The sequence below is a fragment of the Aspergillus pseudodeflectus genome (genome assembly GCF_044049435.1).
Source record: "Aspergillus pseudodeflectus strain CBS 756.74 chromosome Unknown BJX68scaffold_3, whole genome shotgun sequence".
NCBI lineage: Eukaryota > Fungi > Ascomycota > Eurotiomycetes > Eurotiales > Aspergillaceae > Aspergillus > Aspergillus pseudodeflectus.
The window spans coordinates 315,819-338,238 of NW_027263779.1; the positions used below are offsets into that span (position 1 = coordinate 315,819).

The 22,420-nt window shown below is 53.6% G+C and overlaps 9 protein-coding genes across 9 annotated transcripts; 3 read left to right on the plus strand and 6 right to left on the minus strand.

The window, feature by feature from the left end:
* Positions 1-285: 285 nt before the first annotated feature.
* Positions 286-2,186, minus strand: BJX68DRAFT_226068 (alpha-keto acid decarboxylase family protein). The gene is made up of 2 exons (XM_071038450.1): positions 1,972-2,186; positions 286-1,896 (listed from the first exon to the last, which is right to left on the minus strand). The coding sequence occupies exons 1-2, from the start codon at positions 2,168-2,170 to the stop codon at positions 368-370; spliced, it is 1,728 nt and encodes a 575-aa protein (XP_070904210.1). The 5' UTR covers positions 2,171-2,186; the 3' UTR covers positions 286-367.
* A 243-nt stretch (positions 2,187-2,429) lies between these two features.
* BJX68DRAFT_114800 (uncharacterized protein) lies at positions 2,430-2,897 on the minus strand. The gene is made up of 2 exons (XM_071035981.1): positions 2,536-2,897; positions 2,430-2,446 (listed from the first exon to the last, which is right to left on the minus strand). The coding sequence occupies exon 1, from the start codon at positions 2,805-2,807 to the stop codon at positions 2,553-2,555; it is 255 nt and encodes an 84-aa protein (XP_070904211.1). The 5' UTR covers positions 2,808-2,897; the 3' UTR covers positions 2,430-2,446; positions 2,536-2,552.
* Positions 2,898-3,841: 944 nt separating this feature from the next.
* On the minus strand, positions 3,842-6,265 carry BJX68DRAFT_226075 (uncharacterized protein). The gene is made up of 4 exons (XM_071038451.1): positions 6,152-6,265; positions 6,080-6,090; positions 5,245-6,018; positions 3,842-5,168 (listed from the first exon to the last, which is right to left on the minus strand). The coding sequence occupies exons 1-4, from the start codon at positions 6,153-6,155 to the stop codon at positions 4,275-4,277; spliced, it is 1,683 nt and encodes a 560-aa protein (XP_070904212.1). The 5' UTR covers positions 6,156-6,265; the 3' UTR covers positions 3,842-4,274.
* Positions 6,266-8,065: 1,800 nt separating this feature from the next.
* On the plus strand, positions 8,066-9,544 carry BJX68DRAFT_261720 (aromatic prenyltransferase; the record flags this gene model as incomplete). The annotated part of the gene is made up of 3 exons (XM_071044222.1): positions 8,066-8,092; positions 8,165-8,359; positions 8,423-9,544. The coding sequence occupies 3 exons, from the start codon at positions 8,066-8,068 to the stop codon at positions 9,542-9,544; spliced, it is 1,344 nt and encodes a 447-aa protein (XP_070904213.1).
* Positions 9,545-11,060: 1,516 nt separating this feature from the next.
* On the plus strand, positions 11,061-12,506 carry BJX68DRAFT_226079 (uncharacterized protein). Its single transcript, XM_071038452.1, has 4 exons — positions 11,061-11,248; positions 11,304-11,593; positions 11,638-12,037; positions 12,086-12,506. The coding sequence occupies exons 1-4, from the start codon at positions 11,143-11,145 to the stop codon at positions 12,364-12,366; spliced, it is 1,077 nt and encodes a 358-aa protein (XP_070904214.1). The 5' UTR covers positions 11,061-11,142; the 3' UTR covers positions 12,367-12,506.
* An 803-nt stretch (positions 12,507-13,309) lies between these two features.
* BJX68DRAFT_276658 (FAD binding domain-containing protein) lies at positions 13,310-15,862 on the minus strand (the record flags this gene model as incomplete). Its single annotated transcript, XM_071048156.1, has 7 exons — positions 13,310-14,357; positions 14,405-14,471; positions 14,519-14,721; positions 14,774-14,836; positions 14,883-15,405; positions 15,455-15,520; positions 15,589-15,862. 7 exons carry the CDS (start codon positions 15,860-15,862, stop codon positions 13,310-13,312), a joined length of 2,244 nt encoding a protein of 747 aa, XP_070904215.1.
* A 783-nt stretch (positions 15,863-16,645) lies between these two features.
* BJX68DRAFT_261723 (YbhB/YbcL family Raf kinase inhibitor-like protein) lies at positions 16,646-17,398 on the minus strand (the record flags this gene model as incomplete). The annotated part of the gene is made up of 3 exons (XM_071044223.1): positions 16,646-16,838; positions 16,930-17,105; positions 17,195-17,398. 3 exons carry the CDS (start codon positions 17,396-17,398, stop codon positions 16,646-16,648), a joined length of 573 nt encoding a protein of 190 aa, XP_070904216.1.
* A 1,905-nt stretch (positions 17,399-19,303) lies between these two features.
* BJX68DRAFT_261724 (uncharacterized protein) lies at positions 19,304-19,966 on the plus strand (the record flags this gene model as incomplete). The annotated part of the gene is made up of 1 exon (XM_071044224.1): positions 19,304-19,966. One exon carries the CDS (start codon positions 19,304-19,306, stop codon positions 19,964-19,966), a length of 663 nt encoding a protein of 220 aa, XP_070904217.1.
* Positions 19,967-21,099: 1,133 nt separating this feature from the next.
* On the minus strand, positions 21,100-22,201 carry BJX68DRAFT_261725 (lactate/malate dehydrogenase family protein; the record flags this gene model as incomplete). The annotated part of the gene is made up of 3 exons (XM_071044225.1): positions 21,100-21,543; positions 21,600-21,829; positions 21,940-22,201. 3 exons carry the CDS (start codon positions 22,199-22,201, stop codon positions 21,100-21,102), a joined length of 936 nt encoding a protein of 311 aa, XP_070904218.1.
* Between the last annotated feature and the right edge of the window lie 219 nt (positions 22,202-22,420).

Below are 22,420 nucleotides of genomic sequence, written 5' to 3' on the forward strand. Positions count from 1 at the left end.
AAGTCGGTGCCCTACGCCTTCACGCCGCTTATTAAGCGGGATGTCACTAGTTAGTTAACGATTTATGCCTTTAATAAGGGACCAGGCTGATCTGGGCTGAGAGGTGCTAAGCGTAACTTGAAACCAGCTACTAAAATTTGCTGGATTGTACTGATTAGGCGGAAATTCCCAACAGATCCGATCTGATGCGGGCGCGGCCGAGTTATCTCCGATACGCGAGGTTGCAGATTCGCTAAACAGAGGATTGTCTCTGGGGAATCAGTCATCCAATGAACGCAGAATGGGCTCGCGAGAAGTGGAAAGTGTATTTCAGCGTGTATCTCATCTACAAGATATGTATCTAGAACGATCCCTGCTTCCTCAACGTTCACTGCTCCGCCTTCTCCCGCTGAATCTGCATATCCAGCACCGTATCCAGCGGCGGCGGGGCATCCAGCTTCTCCATAAACACCTCGACCATACGCACGCCCTTGCCCTTGAGCATCCTCTCATCCGTCAACGCCTTGTCCAAATCCCCCCACGTCCGCACCTCCCACGTATGTGCCGCGTACTCGCCTTCTGTCGGAGCGCCGTAGAACTCGGGTCCCTTGAGATATCTCCAGGGAGTGATGTCGTTGTACGCAGCTTCGCGGCCGTGGATGCAGCGCTCGATTGTGTATCCGTCGTTGTTGATCAGAAAGATGATGACGTTTAGCTTGCGGTGGATGATTGTTGCGAGTTCTTGAGATGTGAGTTGGAAACTTCCGTCGCCGATGAAGAGGATTGTGCGGGCTTCGAGGAGATCGTGGTACTCGGATCGGCCGATCAGGTCGCGCTGGGCTAGAGCTGCACCGAGCGTAGCGGGGAGCATGTATCCAATGGAGAGCCAGGTGACAGCCTTAAAGAGACGGGTTTTCGGCGGGAGGCGGAACTCATTCGCTCCATAAGAGGCTGTTCCTGTTTCCGCGAGAATGATGTCGCCCTTCTGGAAGAAAGAGGAGAGTTTGTGCCAGAAGCCGCCGACTTGTGTGACGAGCTCGGTGTTGGAGACTTCAGGTGCGGCGACGGAGAAGGGGTGGGTGAGTTTGGGTTCGTATTTGACGACCTTGTCGAGGTCAAGGTGGCCGATAAGTTGAGGCAGGAAGTTGTTCGCTGGTAGATCGCGGAGTATCTCCGTACCAACGTGAACGGACGTCGCACTGAAACAAATGGTGGCATCTGGCTTCGGGAGGGTCTGGAAGATATATGTGTTCGTGTTGCTAAAGTGCGGGCCAAAGCACAACACCAAATCAGCTGAATCGAAAATCTCCTTGTGCTGCGGAGTGAAAACACCATAGACATTCGGAAGCGTCTCGTCAATCAGACTCTTCCCGAATCCCGACGTGAAAGTCGGCCACCCAGTCGCTTTCACGATATGATCCACCTCATCCAGAATCTTCGCCGACCGCGACTCCCCATCCACCAGTATAACCGGCTTCTTCGCATTGTAAATCCTCTCCAACACCGCCTTCAACGCCTTATCCTCAACCTTCGGCTGCCGCGCAGCAAGGGGAACAGCTATCTTTGACTCAAGCAACATCTTCGGCACGCGAAGCGAAACCATATCAAGCGGCATAGCGATTCGAACAGGCCGGCTGTGGAGGAGGCATTCCCGGAGGACGCGATCAATTTCGGCGGGGGCGGAGCGAACGTCATTTATGATCGCCTGTGCAACGGTAATGTGCTCCTGCATGCGATCGAATCGCTCGTACTCGCCATCGTTGAAGGTGTGGTGGATGCGCGCGCGGGATTCCTGCGACTGCCGGACGGGTGTGCCGACGATGTGGACGACGGGGGCGCGTTCGGCGTAGGCACCAGCGATTGCGTTTACGGCGGAGAGTTCGCCGACGCCGAAGGTTGTGACGAGGGCACCGATTCCTAAATGAGGAGAAGATTAGACTGCGATGATTGCGATGACGACCGATGCCGAGGCAGAAAAGCGAGCTGATGTACCTTTGATCCTGGAGTAGCCATCCGCGGCGTACCCCGCATTCAACTCATTGCAGTTGCCGATCCAGTGCAGACGCGACGGAGCGACGTAATCCAGCAGCTGCAGGTTGTAATCGCCGGGCAGGCCAAAGATGGAGTCGACGCCGAGCTGATGAAGACGCGTAAAGAGGTATTCGGCGAGGGTGGTGGTGTTGGTCTCCATCTTGTGTTGGTGCGGGTGAGGAATGATGGAGGGACAAAGTGAGGGGTCGCGCCAGTTTATATTCCGGGCTCCACCGAGGATAGCCGGCCCTTTACCTAATAACAACAACTCCAGCATTCACAGGGCGCAAGTAACACAAGTCGCGTGACCAAGTACTGCTGCATCTTTTATCCACGCTTACCTTCTCATCTTGGGACTGCAATTGCGGAACGCCAGCTCCTGGTCTGATTGGGATTAACTACTCGGTACGTTGTACGATCGGCGAAGTGCAAGGCACTACTTGGGTGACGAACACGATGTTAGTCAGTCAAGAGTGAGATAATATGACTTCAGATAATGCCGGACGTTGCGTTGGCAGTACTAACTGGAAACAGATCGATTCTTAATCGGACCACACTCCTCGGAAACAACAAAGTCGAACCGAGCAGCTCCTCGCTCGTTTGACCAGCATGCAGACATACGCTGCATGCACCGCCGAGGTCACGCTCACTTTCTTCCCCTTGCAAGCCGCAATGATCTTGGCCGTTGTTTTCTTGGAGAAGATGTGCTCTTGATTGCGGCATGCACCTGCTGGTGCTTTGCCAATTTTAGAGGGTAGTCCGATCCATGGTAAGCTTTGTAGGTAGCCCGTTATCATGGCTGTTGTCGCTGACAGTTGCTCTGGCGTAGGAGCTCTATGCCCGTCAGGGGGCGCTCGTGGCAGTGGCGTAGCACAGACATCGATATAAACCATTTTGACCTTCATAGACTTTCAGCTGCTGCCTACCAAGAAGCCCAGCCTTGTCATCGCAGTGTGCCTCGCACGTCGGCTTGACATGGCGGTCGGCTTTGAGCGGAAAACTGTTCAAGGCATGGGATGAACCTTTTGGTCCCTAAGGATAATATGCTTTGTAGAGTTGCAAGATACCAACCACCGTCTGTATCACACCGAAGAGCAGAGCAAAGGAGATCGCCACCCAGAGAGTATACCACTGTGTGCCTTCGCGACGATCATTCCACCATTGAGAGAGCGTTGATGGTCTCGACTCGTCAAATTCTTCCTTCAAAACGACGAGTCGGTCGTGCCAATATTTGTATCTCTGTATGCGGCGTTGCGCGGAGCCGCACTTCAACACATTGTGGTCGAGCTCGTCGGGTGATAGTTGGCTGCTGTACCACTTTCGCGTGTTTCGGTTTCCCTGTGGGAGTGGGACCAGTGCACGCTGCGACATGTGATCCCACTCCTGGCTCATTATCTCCAGGCCCGATCTTTCTTGGATGGAGCCCATGACAAATCCTGGTTTTGGGCGGCGCGATCATACTGGGACTGTCATTCTTGCTGTCAGTGTGGTACGATGAGTTGGAAGATAGGGACCCTCCGACGCCAACCCTCTCCGTCCTGTGACGGTCCTCTTTTACCGGAGGGATATCAACAATGCGAGAGCTGTTCGGACCCCGGTTGGAGATTCATCGTGGAAGTATCCCATCAGGACACTGAGACGGAGGATACATCGGAAGCTGCGTCATGAATCATGGCAATCTTTGGACGGCAGTTTTCGCCTTTTTGGCTGTACTTTTTGATTTAGCCACGAGCGTTGATGGTGCTGCATGGTATGGAGTAAAGATGTTGATTTTGAGATATATGTAAATAACAAGATGCTTACTTTTCCCTGACGCAAGTCCCAATATATTTGTTTCTTTACAAAAAGTGGAAGCTAACAACTTAGACTTATTCAAGCATTGGGTCGAACTGGATTTGTTATGACGTGTAGTGTGAGCGTCTTAAGTCGTTTAAAATTTAATGATAGCCCACTGTGAGCTACTGGCCTTGATATTGGCGAATGCGCCCGATTCTCGTGTTTTTACACCCCATATCCGCTGCTAGTTGCGCAATCCTGTATACGCTAGGGTGATCCTACAGTGTAGGTCAGGCCACCTGACTTCCAAGAAGTAATAAGTACTGGCAAGCATTGGCGTCACTCTTCAAGGCTGCTCTTGGCAAGTGCCACGCACCCAACAAGTACCCAGGTAGTAGTGGTGGCTGTAATAACATCAACTTACAAACCCAACTCCAACACATGCGGGGTGATAAAGGAAGCTGCCCCATCGCGGTCCCCTAGTGTATTTACAACATCTTGCCTGCTCCTCGAGGACCTTCGTCCCCATCATCATCGTTGCCTCCTGCGGACCCCGACTGATTCTCATATTTCCGAATGCGCCGAATTATCTCCTCCACATCCTCCCAGATTCGCTGCCGGTTGCGTAATCCTTTAAGATTACCCCAATTTCCCTTGATTTGTACATACACCTGGTACCAGTTTGTGGTTGCCTTGGGTAACTCGATCTGACCAGGGACCGCGCGTTGCCGGGGCAGTAGATGGTCGAGAATCCCATCCTCGACCATAAGTTCATTACGCAAGACTTTCGAGTAACGCTCGCGGACGTTGTCAACATACTTGATCTCGTTCGCGGTCATCGTCGTCCAGAATGAAGGCGTATGCTGGATCTCTTCGTCCCATGCTTCGAACAACCAAGGCATATCCTGCCGGACCAGCCGATACCAGACTCCGTTCGGAAGGTGCGTGAATGCCCTAGAAGCCGCGCGTAGATTCGTAATATCATCAGAGCCAAGGAAGCTGACAATAAGGAGGCGGAGATCCAGTGGTAGAGCTCCCAAGCGGTCAATACCTCCACCAGTAACCGGTAACCTTTCGTGGTCCATACCACCATCCGGCGCAGCCGCACCTCGAAGCAAAGCAGGCAACCCAGGCACATAAAGCGGGTTCGCAGCGAGATACTCCTTTCCCGGAACATGCTCCCACCACTGCTCCTGCGCCTCAAAAACATCCGCAATCCGGGGGAACTCGTGGAAATCCTCGTAGCCGCTCTCTGCATTCCGCCACTTCATAAGGCCGTCGACGTTCACCCGGCCGAAATGCACTTTTGACTGGCGAGCGAAGATGTCGAAACACCATGGGTGTAGGGGCATGGCGATGCTGTTTGGATCTGTTTGTCGAGGCTGTTTCAATTACATTAGAATGGGCTGATTCTATTCCAACCGACCGTAGTGCTGTGAGGTAGAAGTAGTGACTCACATTAAAATTGATATTATCCGCCGCGACAACAGCCACTCCGCCACGCGCCGGCCAGACAGTCGGATACCCGCAGTCGCGCGACGTCATACCGTCGCACACACCGGAGAGGAACCAGTCCTCGCCCATCTCCCAGTCCTCGTTGAAGCCATCAGGCTTCCACTTGCCCTTGCCGCAGGTCTTATGAACCAGGAACTGCGCGGTGCGACAACCTCGCATCTCTGCGAGGGAGATTGAGGCACCGGGATACGCGAGAGCCTGTCTGCATCCTGGTCCGGGGAGATGTTCGAGGTCTTCGGGATCATATTCCTCGGGGAGTGATTCGGATCTTATTGGGATGAGGGTGTCTGTCCGCTGGGTTTCCGGGGAGAAGAGGTAGGCTCCGACGGGCTCGCCGACAAGAGGCTGGCGGCGGATTGTCTTTGACAGGAAGTCGCGATACAGAGCTTCCTCTTCGGTATTATCTTCTTGCTCGTTTTCCTCGTCGCTGGAGATACTCATGGCGTCGTCGGATTCATAGTCAGAGTCATACTCGTACAACTCCCCATCGTAATCGGCCTCGTCGGGCTCATAGTCCGGATCATTTTCGAGATCATCGTCCTCGTCTTTAAGGAATTTAAGAACCAATGTGCACCCGTTTTTCATACACTCCTCGAGCTCTAAACCTTCGATTTCCGCGTCCATGCCATCACTGCTGCCATAGGTAGCTATCTCAGGCTCCCCGACCTGTCGGTAACGGGAGATATTGAAGCTGACACCGCAGAGGTGGCAGTATGCCTGGTGGTTGTCAGTCTCTCAAACCATATGATGAAGTTGGCAATAGACTGTCGTGCCGTACCTCGGAGTAACCTAGACGCCGCTATTAGTTTTTTTCTTTGCCCGTGAGGGTTTGATGGTGCTTCTGACCTACCCATTGTACTTCAATCTGCAGTATTGAACCAAGTTTCCCAAGGTTGCGAGTGTGCGAAGTAGAAATCGAGTATCCGTCGATTATGTCTCACGACGACAGCCAAGACGATGTCCTTTTTTTTCGAGGTGGTCGTCTTGACTAGGCTTCCTACGCTAGTTAGTGCGTGCCTGGGGATTAGGCTACAAATCCCCACATTGAGGGGCGGTGCCTGGAGTTCGGCCAATAATAAACGCGGTTATTATCGAACGCTATGATCGAGACCTCCGATCGGCGTTTGCTCCGAGGGACCGAGGGCGCCCTTTTGGCCCCTTTATCTGACCATCGGCTTCAACCACGTAGATTCAATGTAATACCATTAGAGACAACTGCTTCTCGCGCTTATTGAGTACGTGTCGCCAAAAAAAAAAAAAGATGATAATTATCCCTCGATAAGTTCCAATCATTAGCGCATGACCCTGCAAATGCTTCACCCGGAACACCAATATATATATCCGAATTCCTTGGTGCGCGATGAGTATAGCACCGAGAAAGAGGCAGTCTTTCCCTACGAGCACACTTATAACCTGGAAGTCTCTAGAAACCTGCAATGTTCAGGCATAGCTGAGTTATCCTTAATCTATAAGGTTTCCCCTGGCTTATTCCAACTACGCCGATAGGACCCTCATGGTGAGAGCAGATATACATAATGATATCAAGCAAAAAACGATCCGAACAACCAGGATGCAGATCCCAACGATCCAGATCTCCTGCAATTCCGAATAATCTGCCCGCAACCCAACGGGTCGTATCCGGAGATGGCAAGCGACAATGCGCTGACGGAGCCGGCCCTGTCCCTGCCCCAGCCAAGTGCTTATCCCCGAGCCCTGTCCGCATCGGGCGGATTGCCAACCCCGCCGCCCCGACTCAGGGTTCGGGGGCCGCCCATCCAACAGCATGTCCTGCTGGACACCTTCCGGGGATCTAATTGCCAGTTACATCCCACCGTCGCGTGCAAGCCCTCGTGTTCGGTGTTTCAGTTCGCGGCTTGCCCGCTTAGGTGGACGGGATTCGCTCCTTCGCTCCTTCTTCGGAACAAGGGGTTCGGTCTGTTTTGAAACAGATTCCATCTTCAGCTCGGCTGCCAACAGCTTTTGTTCCGGCCACCCAGCTTCTTAGAGTTGAGATCACTCGTCAATAGCGCTGTGGATTCTGTCTTGTCGTACCACGCTCGGACCCTTGATATGACCTAGTGCGCTTTTTATCTTCCGATCAGCTGCATGCATCCCGAACGACATACCCCTAGTCAGTGACATCACTTATGGTCGAGGCCCCTGCGGGCCATGGAGCGTCTCACAGGGTCTAGCAGAATCCCAGCAGTTTCGATCCCGGTGCGCGCTCAGAGTAAGCAAATACGAGCGTCAAGACCTGGATACGCAGCGAATAGTCATTCCCCCGACCCCTGTCATCGCCTCGGACATTCGGACTAGGAATCGCGTGAGTCGGGACCACGGATTCGACGATCCCATCTAGCCCCCGCCGCTTCGCTGCTGTAGTGAGCCCTCAGTGCTCAGACTTGGAGGCTGAAACAATTCACCCCCCGTGCCCATGCACCGCGCTGCCGGCTGGGACAGAAACCCTCCGTATGCTCTGATTTGCCATGTATCATCCTTCCTTTCGATCGTGACAATGATGATAGGCCACTACCCGCTTGAGCCTCTGGTACGAATTTCCTGGTTTTGGGTCCGGTCCCCGCGTGCTATACTTCCCCCGCGTAGGGCGTGTTGGTCGTATTGCTGGTGGTGGTGCGGCAGCCCAGAGGGCATATAAACATAAACTCGATCCGTCGACAGCGAAGCTGAAAGTGCATCTGGCACATGCAATATCATCATCTTACCCCGTGAGATTCCGATAGTAAGCCAGCGCAATAAGCAAACAATGTCGGCCTCGAACGGTGCTGCCAAGGTAGATATACCCTGCACTCAAGACTAGGTATCATCTTTTCAGGCCAAGGCTAAACAAATCGTGCCTGCCAAGGGCGAGAGGACACTAGCCAAGCGGACCGGAGACCTTTCTGTCTTCGAAACCATCTCCCGATGGCTCCCCCGCAGAAACCCCGACGCGGATTACTGGTGGGACCTCACCGGTCCGCACATGGCGGCCATGTTCGAAGAGGCTGGGTACTCGAAGGAACGGCAGTATGAGAATTTGCTTATACACTATTACTGGACTGTACATTTCCCCGCTTTGATGAAACCCAGTCCTATGGCGGATTGACTGATAGAGACCGTCTAGGTCCCATACATGGGCTCCGCCCCAGCCCCCGACGGGTCGTTGAAATGGAACTGCATCCTCACAGGCAACGGCGTGTCCATGGTCTATTCCTGGAAATGGAACTCGAGCAGTCCCTCCAGCAAACCCGACATCCGCATCGGATTCGAGCCGATAGGTCCACACAGCGGGACCGCACTCGACCCGTTGAACCAACTGTCGACGAAAAAAATCCTACACGGATTCAACGAACGCATGCCGCTCTCCCTCGACTGGACGAACCATTTCTTATCTACGTGCTTTGACCCGGAGACCAAGTACTGGGTTGCGAACGAGAAGAGCGGCGTCCCGCTCGCGACGACCGTTATGCTTGGCCATGATTATTTGCATGATGGGTTGACTCTCAAGACCTATTTCTTCCCCCGGGTTGCGGGGGAGAGACTTTTGCCTTGGGAGCGGTGGGATGCCTCATTGCGAGGAGCGTTGGCTACGCACGGTGAAAACGCGACGTCCGCGCTTGATGTCCTGTCCGAGTTCCTAGAAACGAATCCCGAAGGGCAGGCGCTCGTTCCGACGGGTCTCGCGCTGGATAACGGGACGACCTCCCCAACAAGCCGAACAGACTCACGGGTCAAATTCTACTTCCGCTGCCCAAAGACGACGTTTGCCTCTGTGCGTGAGATCATGACTCTCGGCGGGTGCATCTCGAGCCCGCATCTTGAGGCGCAGTTGGGCAAGCTACATTCCCTCCTCGAAGAGATCACGGGGCTTCCAGCAAACTACCCCGACGACGCGGATGTCCCTGTCTATCATGGCTTCGGTACAGGGAATTCGCCGCTGCGTCGCGCGGCGTATTACCTCTACTACTTTGATATCGCTCCTGGTGCCGAGGTGCCGGATATCAAGTTCTACACTGCGCTGAGCCACTATGGGCAGAATGACCGGATGAGCGCAGAGGGGACGTGTCGGTTTATGGAGAGGGAGGGGCGGGGCGCGTATGTGGGGAATTATGTTAGAATGCTGGAGCGGATTGCGGGGGAGAGGAAGTTGGAGACGGGGAACGGGCTGCAGAGTTATTTGGCTGTGCTCTTTAGGGGCGATGGGGAGTTGGATGTTACTAGTTATTTTCTGACCAAGAGGTGTTAGCTTTACCCGAAGGGAAGCTGAGCATTGCCTTGGTTGGGTATAGTGGTGGCGTTGACAAGTGAAGGGGGCTGGCGCAACCCGGCGATGGAGAGCACTGCTAGAGCTGTTCTCAGTATTGGTTCTGTGGCTACTCAACTAGCCCAGGGGAGCTTGGAGCAGAGCGTTTCTAAGAATAAAACAGTACTATTCTCTTTCCATTTCCTGCACTCGATCGGCCGAGTGAGGGCAATATGAGTTCCACCCAAAGGGTAATATTGTGCTCACCCTCGTGTTCGCTCAAATGTCCGTTCAATCCGCTGCAGCGCTTGCCAGAGATGCAGAGGCAGGGTTCTACATCGACCAGCAATGCGACGGGCCGAGATGGATGCATAACAGTCTTGGAGTATATGAACCAAGACCCAATTTCCGATCTTCCGCAATTGTCTCAGTCAGCCCAAAATAAGTGTGAGGATGGCGAGTATTGTTATCTAGGCCGATGCTCTAATCGCTTCTGACGGCCGTGCGATAGATCACCCAATGCATACGCTCCAGTTCTTTAGATGATCGCCGATTCTCGGCTGTCGACGCTCGGTCGCGGCATCCAACCATGGACAGATTATCTTTGGCGGGTAGCAAATCAACATCGTCGATCACTGGCGCTGCCGGGCACCTGTCGTCGTGTGCGACGCCGAGACTCTGCACCTGCTGCGCCTCAGATTCCCGCCCACAAAACGCAGCAATCTGACCAAACTCACCGATGACCTGCATGGTCGGATCGGCGTTCATCTCAGCTGGCTTGGCATGTCCCCCCTGGGGCCCAATCCAAGCGAGGATTCACATCTCGACTAGGCCCGCGTGGTGATTATCTCACTAGAGGCCCTGGTCATACGCTCCTTTATCGGAGGGAATGCAATGCATGCCATGTGGGAAGCTGGCAGACCCTCTTGGCGGACCCTGACCGCGGCACCTTTGGAGTGCTCGCTCGATGGGTAGGGGCAATGCGACAGTATCACAATGGGGATTGAGAGTTTACAGAGTTTGGCCCTAATGTCGGGATCGTCGGGGCCCGTGGTCCGGTGAGCCTGCATTCATTCGCAGCGGACGCTTCCGTAGTGTGAAGAAGGCAGTCGATGGCCGAACTTAAACCAACGCTTGGGATACCGTGGAGCCAAAGATACGACGGGGCCAAAGTCAGCCACGCTCTCGTGTGTTCGCCCATGCGAGCGGGCGAGGGAAGGAAAAAGCGAACGAGAATCGGTCCGGTTGGCTGCTGCCCACTCCCCCGTGCGTCGCGATGCCTGCATGGCCTTTTGCACTGTGTTACACAATCTGTTTCCGCGGCCAGACCAGCTCGCTATTCGACGAATTGGAACGACTTTGTGGGACGTGGGGTCCAGGCAGCGCGACAGTCGCATGTTATCTCACCTCACTGCCATAGGGCGCACCGCAACTGGCTGGGCCAGGCTACAGGCCGCCACGAGCGCAGGTTGACCCGTTAGCCAAGGCGCTCAATGGCTCTGCTCTGGGCCGTGGGGTGAGGAGGGCATATATCATCAGAGTGGGGGGTAATCGTGGTCTTGCCAAACTTCATACTAAACAAGCGAGAGCTGTTCAACCTGATGGCCGATTATTTCTACAGCCGTGAAGCAGGCTCGACAATGATCAGACCCCGAAGAAATTGGACACCAGAAGAAGATGTGATACTCAAACGAGAGGTGAAAATCGGTACGTCGTGAACTCGGGTCTAGATCGTCGGGGTATACTAACCACAAGTCTGTAGCACAATCCAAGGGTGACAACGTCAGTCGGCATGAGATTGCCGCGTTCCTACCCGGGAGAACGAACAAAGACTGCCGCAAGCGATGGTATGGCACAGCAGCGGCAAAGGTGAAGAAAGGGCCGTGGACAGAGGCCGAGGACGACCGACTGCGCAAGGCGATTGAACGGCATGGGACAAAGTGGGCAATTGTGGCATCGGTCGTGGGGACCAGGTTGCCGGACCAGTGTTCGAAGCGATGGAGTCACGCCATTAATCCAGAGATTGACCATAGTCCTTGGACGCCGCAAGAGGTTTGTTCACCATCCATACTCTGAGACGTTCTGACATGGTGCAGGACCAGATGCTGATTCAAAACGTCAATAAACACGGCCACTACTGGCAGCAGATTGTCTCGTCGTACTTCCCCGGAAGGACGAGCCTTGCAGCGAAGAACAGATATCACATCCTGCAAAGACGGCTGAAGAACGATCTAAGTGATGGGGTCACCAGTGTTCTCGGGGTGGATGGGTCGATCGACTTTGGCTCGTGGCCCGAGGTCCTGTGGGAGCACTCGAGGGCAAGCAGCGACCACGACCTCTTCCCGTCCACGTCGAGTGAACCGATGTTCGACATTACCCAGGAGAGAGGTGGCTTCCAATGCGAAACCACACGCCATGGTATTGACTGGCTGTCCATGCCTGCCAATGCCCCGATTTTCGACATCGACCCAGAGCTCATGGCATTATCGAGAAGTGGTTCGTTTACCTTTCTGGCTCTTTTCTACAGGAACTAATATTGTGCAGGACCCCATGCAGCAGAAATGCCTCTTGACTGCGCATTCACTGGCAATGCCTACAACGACATGATGCTAAAAAACAGGATATCCAGCACCTCCTCTCCAACACTGACTCCCCCATTCTCTTGTACCTCGTTCTCCGACAATGACGCCAGCACACCCTCCAGTTCTGCAGGAACCCAGCGTAAAGTATGTATTCAGGCCGTGTGCTCGACCGACAAACTCGGCGCCATGTTTGAGGCGGTGACAAAGTTTTCCATTTCCGCGGTCATCAAGACTGATGATTAGGCGTGCCAACTGAGACATGCAGCGGGGTGTTGGATATATCACGATTACGACGTTGGAGTTACACGGCGTTGGTGCCTTTGCGGGGCTGATGCTTATCTTTGGAGTTTCGGTTGACTTGGTCTACATATTGATAAATGGTCTATACTATCTTAACTTCTCTCCTCCTGGGAAATTGCCAATGAAAGCAAACGAGAACGCCACTTGGTACCACTTTGTCTGTTGCAAACGCCGTCCTAGAGTAGACCAATGTGAAAAGGCCGGTCTTTGAAGCAAGGCAGGGTCATCAACTAGGGTCCTTGCATATCGACTCGTATCACGGCCCATCTTGAACTCTAACAAGTCCGTCCGTGTCAGATTTTCAGGTCGCCGGATCTCGGAGGAATTGCCGCTGATTGCTTAACCAATTTATCACGGATAGGCAATATTTTGGGATAATCGCTACCTCTATGCAACCCTCCTCGTATACTGTGGACTTTCCTGTCCTTTTGCGCGCTACGTAGTCAGCTACGACCTCGCTCGTTGATGCCACCCTAACCAGCGTTTCTCGTACTGATGACGAGGCGTGTTTCAGTCGCATCCTCCGTGTTGAGAATAATCCTGCGGGTACGACGCGATAGGACATGCGGTCATACTGTTTACACAAGGTTCAGGTCCGAGGGATCAGTCATCAGCGTTCCCACCAAAGGGTCTAGATGCCAGTAAGCACACATGGTCGTACACCGTGCAACCATTTCGAGTCGCAAGCAATCTAGGAGAATTATATACGCATGGAGGTGATTCCAGCCTACGGGTTAGTACCACGTTGCTGGTGTGACCTTGCACAAGAACTACAAACGCGCACTTCGCACATACAGCTCCACAGCTTACTGCGTTGGATTGACCCTGGTAGACGAAAGGACTTCGATATGTGCGTTTCAAACCACACTCAGCTCTAACCATATGCCTACGCCAGAATATTCGAAATCCACGACCGAATCGACCTCCTCCGATGCGCGGCAACTCCCTTGTCGCTCCCTTCGGAACCACTGACCTCGTTGCTGACAACCTCCACAACACCCTTTATATTCTCCGGCCGTGCGGCGGTCTGTCGCACAAGGAACGATCCAAAATACGCATCGAGCTCCTCCACGTTCTCCGGCCAGATACTGATCCCGACGGCCAAGTCCGGACGAACAGCAACGACGGCCCCGCGCGCGTGATTCACGCCGTACCAGTAGTGCGCGTCCTCGTCGGGGACGCGGTCGTCGAATACGACGGTTGCTTGCTCGCGGAGGGATTTCAGGTCATCTTCTTCGCCGTCGCGTGGTCCCAGTAAGGTTGCAGCTTCGTGTGGTAGGGCCTTGACGACGAGGATGATGTTAAATCGGTCCTTGCCACCGTACTGGTGGAAGAAGCTGTTCTTCTGGAAGGCCTTTTGCGAGAAGATTGCCAGCTGCTTCCGAACGGGGCCCTGCATATCCGATCCGAAGATGATGATATGGAATCGCGAGACGCCTCCCATTTTATCGTACAGGTATGCTGTATATTCGGTTTCGAGACAAACACGTGGATTCGGCGGACGAACTCCATTCCGGAGTGACACGGGCCTTTGCGCGTCCTGAGTCTCCGGCGGACAGATGGGCGACTCGATGATGGGCCACTCAATTCCAAGCAAGAACATCGCATGCCGCCTGTAGAACGTATACACGAACTGAAAGTCCGACTCGGGCGTATTATCAAGCTTCGGCAAGACCTCATCGTGAGTCTCGAGGTTCTCGTCGAGGCCGCGCAGTGCGGCGAGTGGGAGATGCGAGTTGCAAATGAAGCGCAGGTACGCACCGGAGCAGCGGATGACCCTGTTGGCGAAGATTCGTCGCTCGCTGTCGTATGTTGGGAGGAGGATTGTTGGCTCGGCTTGCTTCTTGATGCAGAGACCGAGTTTCCAGCCGAGGTTGGCGGCGTCGTACATGGAGGAGTTGAAGCCAAAGCCACCGAGGACGCTGTGCACATGGCTGCCATGCTGTTAGGACTGTCAATTAGAATATGGAACTTGACTTACGCAGCGTCTCCGCCCAAATGGACTCGCAGGTCCGGAGAGGAAAAGTGCCTCGCTACCCTCTCGTTGACTGTTCTATTGTTAATTACGACCGCAGAGAGATTGGCTGGGGCGCACCTTTCCAGACGGAGAACCAGCTCATCGGCGAGGCAAACTCGATTTTCCAAGGCGACATGATTTTATTCAGCTGCTCAAGTGCCTCCTCCGGTGTGATGCCGTGATCGTCAATCCGCGTTTGTCCTACAGACGACGCATTTTTCCTCGCCTGTCGCTTTTCATGTAGCCGCCGTGCCATTTCGCCGCTTACCTGGACGTAGAAGCTGGAAGATGAAATGATCAGCCGAGTCCGGTTGACGGCACAATATGGCTTACCGTGTGTAGCCCTCCTCGCGAGGAATGATGATCGACCCCCCGTGTTCGGCGCTGATCACCATGCTTCAATCCATCAGCCGAGTACAATCCAACGACCAGGAGTACTCACCTCAGCCCATACATGTGCGGATAATCCGTCTTGAACCGACAATCCAGAATCGCCCAGTAAATATCCGTAGCCAGCCCGTCGAATTTTATCTTCAACTGCTCACGGATGCTACTCGCGGCGCCATCAGCCCCAATCAGATACTTGGCCCGCACCATCTCCTCCCTGCCATTCCCAACATTCTTCAAATTGACCTGCACCGGATGACTCGACCCCGGGCTATCAAACACCTCAAAACTATCAACAAAGGTCTCCCGCTCAACGACGGTTTTGTGGCGGAGCAGATCCCGGATATAGATGCGCTCCATCTGGCCCTGCGTGATGACAGTAGCGCCCTGGTACCGCGAGTCGCTCGTCGGCTCGTGGCTGTGGAAGAGCTGGACGCCGTTGCGGTGGATGGCAGTGGAATTGAGGAGGGGCCCTTCTTCTATCGCCTCGTTGACGAGACCCCATTGGTGGAGGAGTTCGAGGCCGCGCGGGTGGATTGCGTCTGCGCGCCCAGAGAGGCAGGGGGTGTTTGCTTTGTCTGCGTACTATCAGTGCCCCGGGTCTTGGACTCTGTGAAAAGGATTTACCGATGATTCGGAAGCTGATCCCTTGCCGCGCCAAGATGAGTCCAACCTGTAGTCCAAAAGGACCCGCTGTATCGGCGTCAGCTAATCGTCTTGTTCGATGGGCTTCTATACAAGTTGAGAGTTGAGAGACTCACCACCGCAAATCAGCACGTCCACCTCCCTCGCCGGCCTAAACCACTCCGGCACCGCGTACGCGGTCCCATCATAATAGCTCGGCCACGTCCGGAGACCGCCAACCCCAAGGGTGTTTCCCACGGTCGAGCTCGGCGGTTCAATATGTGGCGGAATGGAGTAGTGCGACCGCTCGCCTGTTTGCGAAGTGAACTTTGCTTCGTCTTGCCAGGAGTATGACCCGGTGGGGCGCGCGAAGCCGGTTTCCCAGGTTTTGGGTGGGATTGTGCAGGCCATTTTGCTGATTTGGCGATTATTAGATGACACTGCGAGGGGAAATGTAAATAGGCATGAGGCTGCTGGTTATATTCGCATCAGCAGGATCCTGGTGCGTTTCTTTGGGAGAATAGGGCGTATGCGGTTACTCTGGATCGAGCCCGGGTTGACCCGGCGTAAAGCGGACCCGGGGTCACCTGGTAAGCGTGCGGATTCTCCTGTGCATTGCCCTGGCTCTCCTATCGGGGTTCCCGCCCGCAATTCAGCGCCCGTGTCAGCGTTCAGCTCTGATTGTGGGATGGTGGGATGTTCATGAGTTGGCAATCGATAAGGGTGCCCGATCCCTTGCATCAGGGGAGCTAATGCGAGCATACTTCTAATACCCCGCCTATTAGCAAGTGTTTTGGATAACACCGGGGTATTCTAGATCTGGTGGTGGTTTGCATAGTCGACACATTCTTTAAGAGACCTGATCGGGCTTGCCGGATGTGTTGGTAGACTCCAGCCCATGGGTCCTTGTCGAATTTGTAAGATTAGATCGCTGATGAACAATGTTTGATTCGTGTTGTTGCCACGCTGCTACAACATTGGCATTACTAGACTTGCACGCTCAAATCTATGTCCCATGGCCAGGCTAGCTTCCCCAATTAGCAGAGCATGGCTGCAAGACGTGAGGGAACAATCTATGTATATGGAAGTCGGCATCCTATGACGACAACAACAACACTTATGCAAAGTGATAGACGTGACTGTTTATTGCGGCGTCTATACTGGCAGATTCCCGGCAGTCGCTCTAATAACCATCTACTCCTTCCACCCATCTCCAGCGCCAAGCATCCAATTAACACCCACGAGCGTAAGCTCATGCTTCGCCGTCCACTCCGCCGCCTGGAACGAACGTCGCTGTACGAATTCCTCCCCGCCAACATCCTCTTTCTCGAGAGCGAGATCCTCGGGTTCTCGGAAGAGGAGGAAGAGGTAGCGGTGTGGACGAGAGCTATGTCAAACTATATTAGCTTGATGACAGTTTCCGATGAGCTGACATTTAACTGATGGCGGAGCAAAATGTACGAAAAGAGGATACATACTCATCCTTAGGGCCCGGGCCCAAGTATTCTGTCAATACCTTTCCCTCGGCGTTTTCAGAGGGCTTCAGGCCGGAGACGACCCAGTGGCGCCAGTACGCGAACTTGGGATCATCGGGCGTCGGAGCGTCGGGGTCGACAAGGAGGAGTGTGTAGCTCGAAGTCTCGGGAGCATTATCCTGAGGCTCTATGTTAGCTCTCCTACACAGCAATTTCCCATGTTTAATAAGGAAAGAAGCATGGGTCGCATTGCTCCAGTCCAACTCACCTCCTTCGCAAAAGAAACCGTCGGCGCACCCTTGACCTCGCTAACACGGAACAAATTCCCCAGCGAAACGGCCTTTTCTCCAAATGCAATCCCGAGCTCCGTCGTGGGTGTGAAGGAATCAGGAATTAATGGTGCGGAGCCAGGGACGAGGTTGGCTGCCGCGAGGGAGGCGGATAGGGCTTCGGCGTGCGATTGGAGTGACATTGTTGCTTATTTGTCTCGCTCTTCGTGCTAGAGGATGTGAAGGAATAAGTGAAGGAGGGCGAGAAATTGCGAATGGACGATCGCGGGGTTATTTATATATATGATGAGGGGATTACTCTGAGTGGTGGAAGAATATTGTTGCATGCCAAGCATGAGGGGTTGCGGGAGAAGAGAAGGTGGGCTACTGGGCGGGGCGGAATTGATGGACTTGGAGGTGGCACCCTGATGGATAGATCGCTGTTTCTCGGCTTGGTACATTTATTGCATGCCTAATTCCACGAGCCTATGATGCCAGACATCAGATCCATGATGGTGTATCTGCACCAGCCCCAGCAAGCCCTTCGGTGGAACTCGCCGTCTTCCAGGGCTTGGAGACCGTGGCAAATGCAGGATTGGGGATAATTTGGCCCTCGATAATGCGATGGACAATTGTATCAGCCTCATTCAACTGATTAATTGACTGTATCATGGGCATTTCAAGACACCAGCCCCATGGCGTCTTTGTCAGTTCGTGTGTGCTTGTTTGAGGTCATTCTTTTCTAGTTAGGGTTCTGGAATCCGAATGGCCCATCCTGTTTGGGCATAGAGTGTCCCACTAAAAGGGTCCAAACGTTTTCCTGCGATTCCCATAAAATCTGAAGTGCTTCCTTTCAGTTCGGCCAGTGGGGCCCTTTGTCGATGGAAGTGCGACTTTCCCTGATGATGTCTGGATTTGCTGTGAAGCCTATAGTCTGTGGGGTGAGGGTGTTGATCAGTTTTAAGTTCCTTTCTGTGTCTGTCCTTTGTTAATTCTAGTATACTGTCATTCGTTTGGATAATCTAAGTCTGTTTTTCTAGTCTGTGCTAGACCTTCCGGTCTCCAGATATTCCCTCCGTAGTCCGATTTGGGACAAATTGAGTCTACCAAGTGACAACTCTCTTTTGGCTATCAGGGCACCTGAGATCGTACTATCCCATTAGGGCGATGCTCCAATACTTGACCCTGTTTTGCGAAGTGCGAGGAACCTACACACTGCGATTGATCGGCAGCTGTCTATACAAATCGCTCACGTAGAGTCGTCTCATCGAAATACTGTCCAGCAATATCTGTACACTCTGCACATTCTGCACGCCTTACGCACGGACGTCTACTTTCTCTACTGGCTGAGGTATTTTGCCTAATTATCAAGTATCTGACCTCCTCGCTCGCAAGGGTATTCAATTGATCAGGCCGTTAATCTCCTTCAATTCCGTAAGACTTCGCTAGAATCCTCCCGGCTAGTAATTCATACCCTTGAGGCCAGCACCGTATTTCATCCAGATAAGACCGTGTAACTAGTCGAAATATTCATTTGCCCCCTTCTCCTTCACCTAAGTCACGGTAGGATAAAAAAAAACCCCTGTACAGGGTAAGAACCTCAAACCGGGCGACCCGAACTCACCCGGCATACCCTCACACTACGTGTTAAGCGTTGAACCACCCTCAAGATTCTCTGGTCATATTAAGATTGCGCCGCTTAATAACACTCCCCTTAGATTTCCTGATAAGGTTTCGAGCAGATATTACTGTAGGCTATCGTACGAAGCCCTGGACCCTCCGCGGACTGTCCAGGCTTGGCCGGCAATTTGGGTTGGCATACGGCCGCGCCTTCCCCTTCCTGGCTAGCCTACTTCCCAAGTTGGCCAAGTCGATCTTAAAATAGAACTCACGATCATGGGCAGCTCCGTCAGGAGTGGTCTGTCGTCATGCCTTGGTGCCTTACTGGCGTCGCCGTACTCCGTACATCGTATACTACTTAATCACCTTGAACCCTGCCACAAAGTACACGCGCATATTCACAAAGTCACTCTCTTCGTCACAACGTATTTTCCGCGCCAGTCAGCTTGGTCTGCAGAAATTCCATACCTACGCGCCCCAACGCAAACATGCCCGTCCGCGAGCTCGCCTGCCTCCGGCTCAAAAACGGCCAACCCATCACAGCCCCAGCAAATGAGGACACACTGCGCAAGCTGCGCGAGGGAATCCCAGAACAGGCACGCTACACGAACGCACCCACACACGTGCTATCGCAGATCGAAGATCCGAGCCTGTTCTACATCTCCGGGAAATGGGAGTCTGTGTCGCGGCATGTCGACGAGTGGATTCCGTCCGAGACGAATCAGGCGATTATGGGTGGTTTGGCGGCGGATGTGGACCTCGTTTTCTTGGAACATCTTGACATCCCTTCGTCGGATGCAACGGGGAATCAGGAGGAGCGTCCGCTTAAGGCTGATGTGGTTGCTATTGGGAGGTATTTCGTCTCGGATGGGGATAAGGAGGCTTTCCAGCGGACCTTTTATGAAACGAAGCATCATCTTGAGGAATTCAATGGGGGCAAGGGGATATGGGGCGCGTGGAGGGAGGACAAGGAGGTTGGTGAGGAGGGGGATTCGAAGGAGGAGTTCGTATTGTTTTCCGGGTGGGAGAATGTCGAAAAGCATATGAAGTTTGCGGAGAGTGAAGGGTTCAAGGAGTTTGCGAGGATCAAGGCGTTCCTACAGGGGGCAGAGATTAGACACGCGACGCTGGTTTTCTCGGAGCACCCATAATATATAGCTCCGACAATCAGTGAGGTGTACAGCAGTTCCTGAGGTACCATACCTGCTGGAGGTAGATCACCACATAGACACTTTAAGAGTACCACGAATATCATGAGTTTGTTGACCCTCGCAAAGGTCATGCGCGGCGCCCTGCCATCGCTTCCATCCCAAGAGCACCTGGTAAGGCAGAACCGCATCGCAGCCTCCTCTTCCTCTGAGATTTCCCAGACAGCCGCACAGCCAACGTCATTCCTCTCTAATTCCAAACAACAATACCAGGAGTGACAACCGAAGGCGCTCCGGGCGGGCTAGCCCAAGGCACAGTCGAAATCCAGACCACCAAGCAGCTGACCTTGTATAAAATGACCCTGACACTCGCCAGCCGCGCGACGACCCGAATCGTACGCGAAGCCACAACCTTATGTCTTCCAGGATAGGCGCGATGGGAGGCGAAAGTGCGCCTTTGCGAGCGGGTTCTCGGGTTGGTTGACCAACATACCAGCCTCGCGCCGGGTGCTCACCAGTTCCCGTTCCGACTGCGCATCCCAAAGATGACAGAACTCCATACGGCAGACGACCAGAAGGGCATTCGGAGGAGGAATGGAAGCAACTCGCGCCTTTCACTGGTGAACAGAGAGTCGACCCGCTCCCGAGGAGTGCGGATCTGAAACCGGCCACGGGCATATCCTCTTTTATGTCGATTCGTCTGCTGAGATCGAGTACGAGCTACAAGTGCCTCGCAAGAGTCATCTAAGGGAGTGGAAAATGGCACGTATCGTTGGAAGGGAAGGAGGCTCTCTTACTTGCGTGCCGGCGGTGTTATTCCAAGGCAGTAAAGTGGATGATTGCAGAGGTTATCGCAGTCTGCCGCAAAAAGGGGTGCCAGGTTGGTATCTGTGCCATCACCCGCAGTTCGCTCGGTTCCTCGCAAAGCAGTATATTGATTCAATCTCGGTCAGTCCGGACAGCTTTGTGGCAGTGAAGAGCAACGTGTGTCTTCCATTGACAATATCCCTGTTTAAAAGGAATGCGTGTACCCAGTGGCAACTTTGGTTGTTCTCGTGTGTAACTTGAAATGATAATTTGCAATTTCGTTGCAGTTTCAATACAATTTGCTATTATGGTCACGAAACAATAAATAATCAAAACTGTTCCGATACCCTATCCAGCGTGCGTCTCAACTCCTTCGCAGACCTCACCACAGCCTCTTGCTCCGCGGCGCTTAAGCCCGCAGGGACCCCTTGAATAATGCCCGTGCGTCCAAGAACAACAGGCAAACTGAAACAGCATCCAAACTCCGGCTGGAAGTGGCTGACCGGTCGAACGTTGCGCTTGTCCTGCAAGATCGAGGTACAGATACTTGAGACGACGGATCCAATCCCAAAGGACATTGCCCCCTTGGCGCTGACAATGCTGCGCGACCGCGTTTTGCATTCCCGTGCGAGCCGTTCTTTCTCCGCGTCCTCACTCGCGGCAGGGAGTGCGTGCTTTAGAGGCACGCCGCCAATTGTTGCAGTCGACCAGACGGCCACCTCCTCGTCGCCGTGGATCCCGAGCACATACAGATCTATCGAACTCTGTGCAACCTGTGCCCTCTTCTTAGTATTGCCTCTCGCCCAAGAAGGGGGGAACTGCAACATACGTTAACACTGTCCGCCAACAGCCCGCGAAGCCGCACGGAAGCAAGCAAAGTTCCCGACCCTATGACCTGAGAGGGGGGTAGTCCAGCGAGCTCCTTGGCCAGCGAAGTCAAGAGGTCGACTGGGTTTGCGACGACAAGCAGAATGGTATCTGGTCTGAATGGCTTCATCTCGTTGACCACAGACCTGAGGATCCCCGTGTTTCGGAACAGGTAGTCCAGGCTGGTTTGGCCTAGGCAGGCTTTAGCATATGTTGCCCACTTTATCGGCCGATACGATACATTCCTGCCGCCTCAATATAGCGGCTTGCGGTTGTGTGTGTCTACATGCGCATGCACGTACCATAAGAGAACTTTGAACCAGCCGTGATCACCACAATGTCACACTGGCTGGCGTCACGGAAGTCGGCGGCGTGGACACGGGTCCTGCTCCCTTCTGCATATGCCACGTCCGCCAAGTCGCGCACCTGCCCGTCCCGCCATTCTCCGCGGATATCCACGAGGAGGACTTCATCAGCGACGCAGCCGAGGATGAGCGCATATGCAACAGCAGCACCGACCTGGCCGACGCCGATTATCGCAACCCGAGAGATCTCTCTTTGCATGATATTATTCCTAAATTTGAGTGTCCGTACAAGTCAGCCGAGAGGGAGAGAGATAGAAAAGCTTGTTGTTCCCACCCGATGTCGATTCTCCTGTCTTTGATATTTGGTGACTACGGAAGATCCACAGCCCAAGCACTAGCTAAGTTGCCTCTTCAATAGACATGGATATACAGTGGTCTGATCGATATCTTCTTCAGTCATCTCTCAGATTTCTAGTAA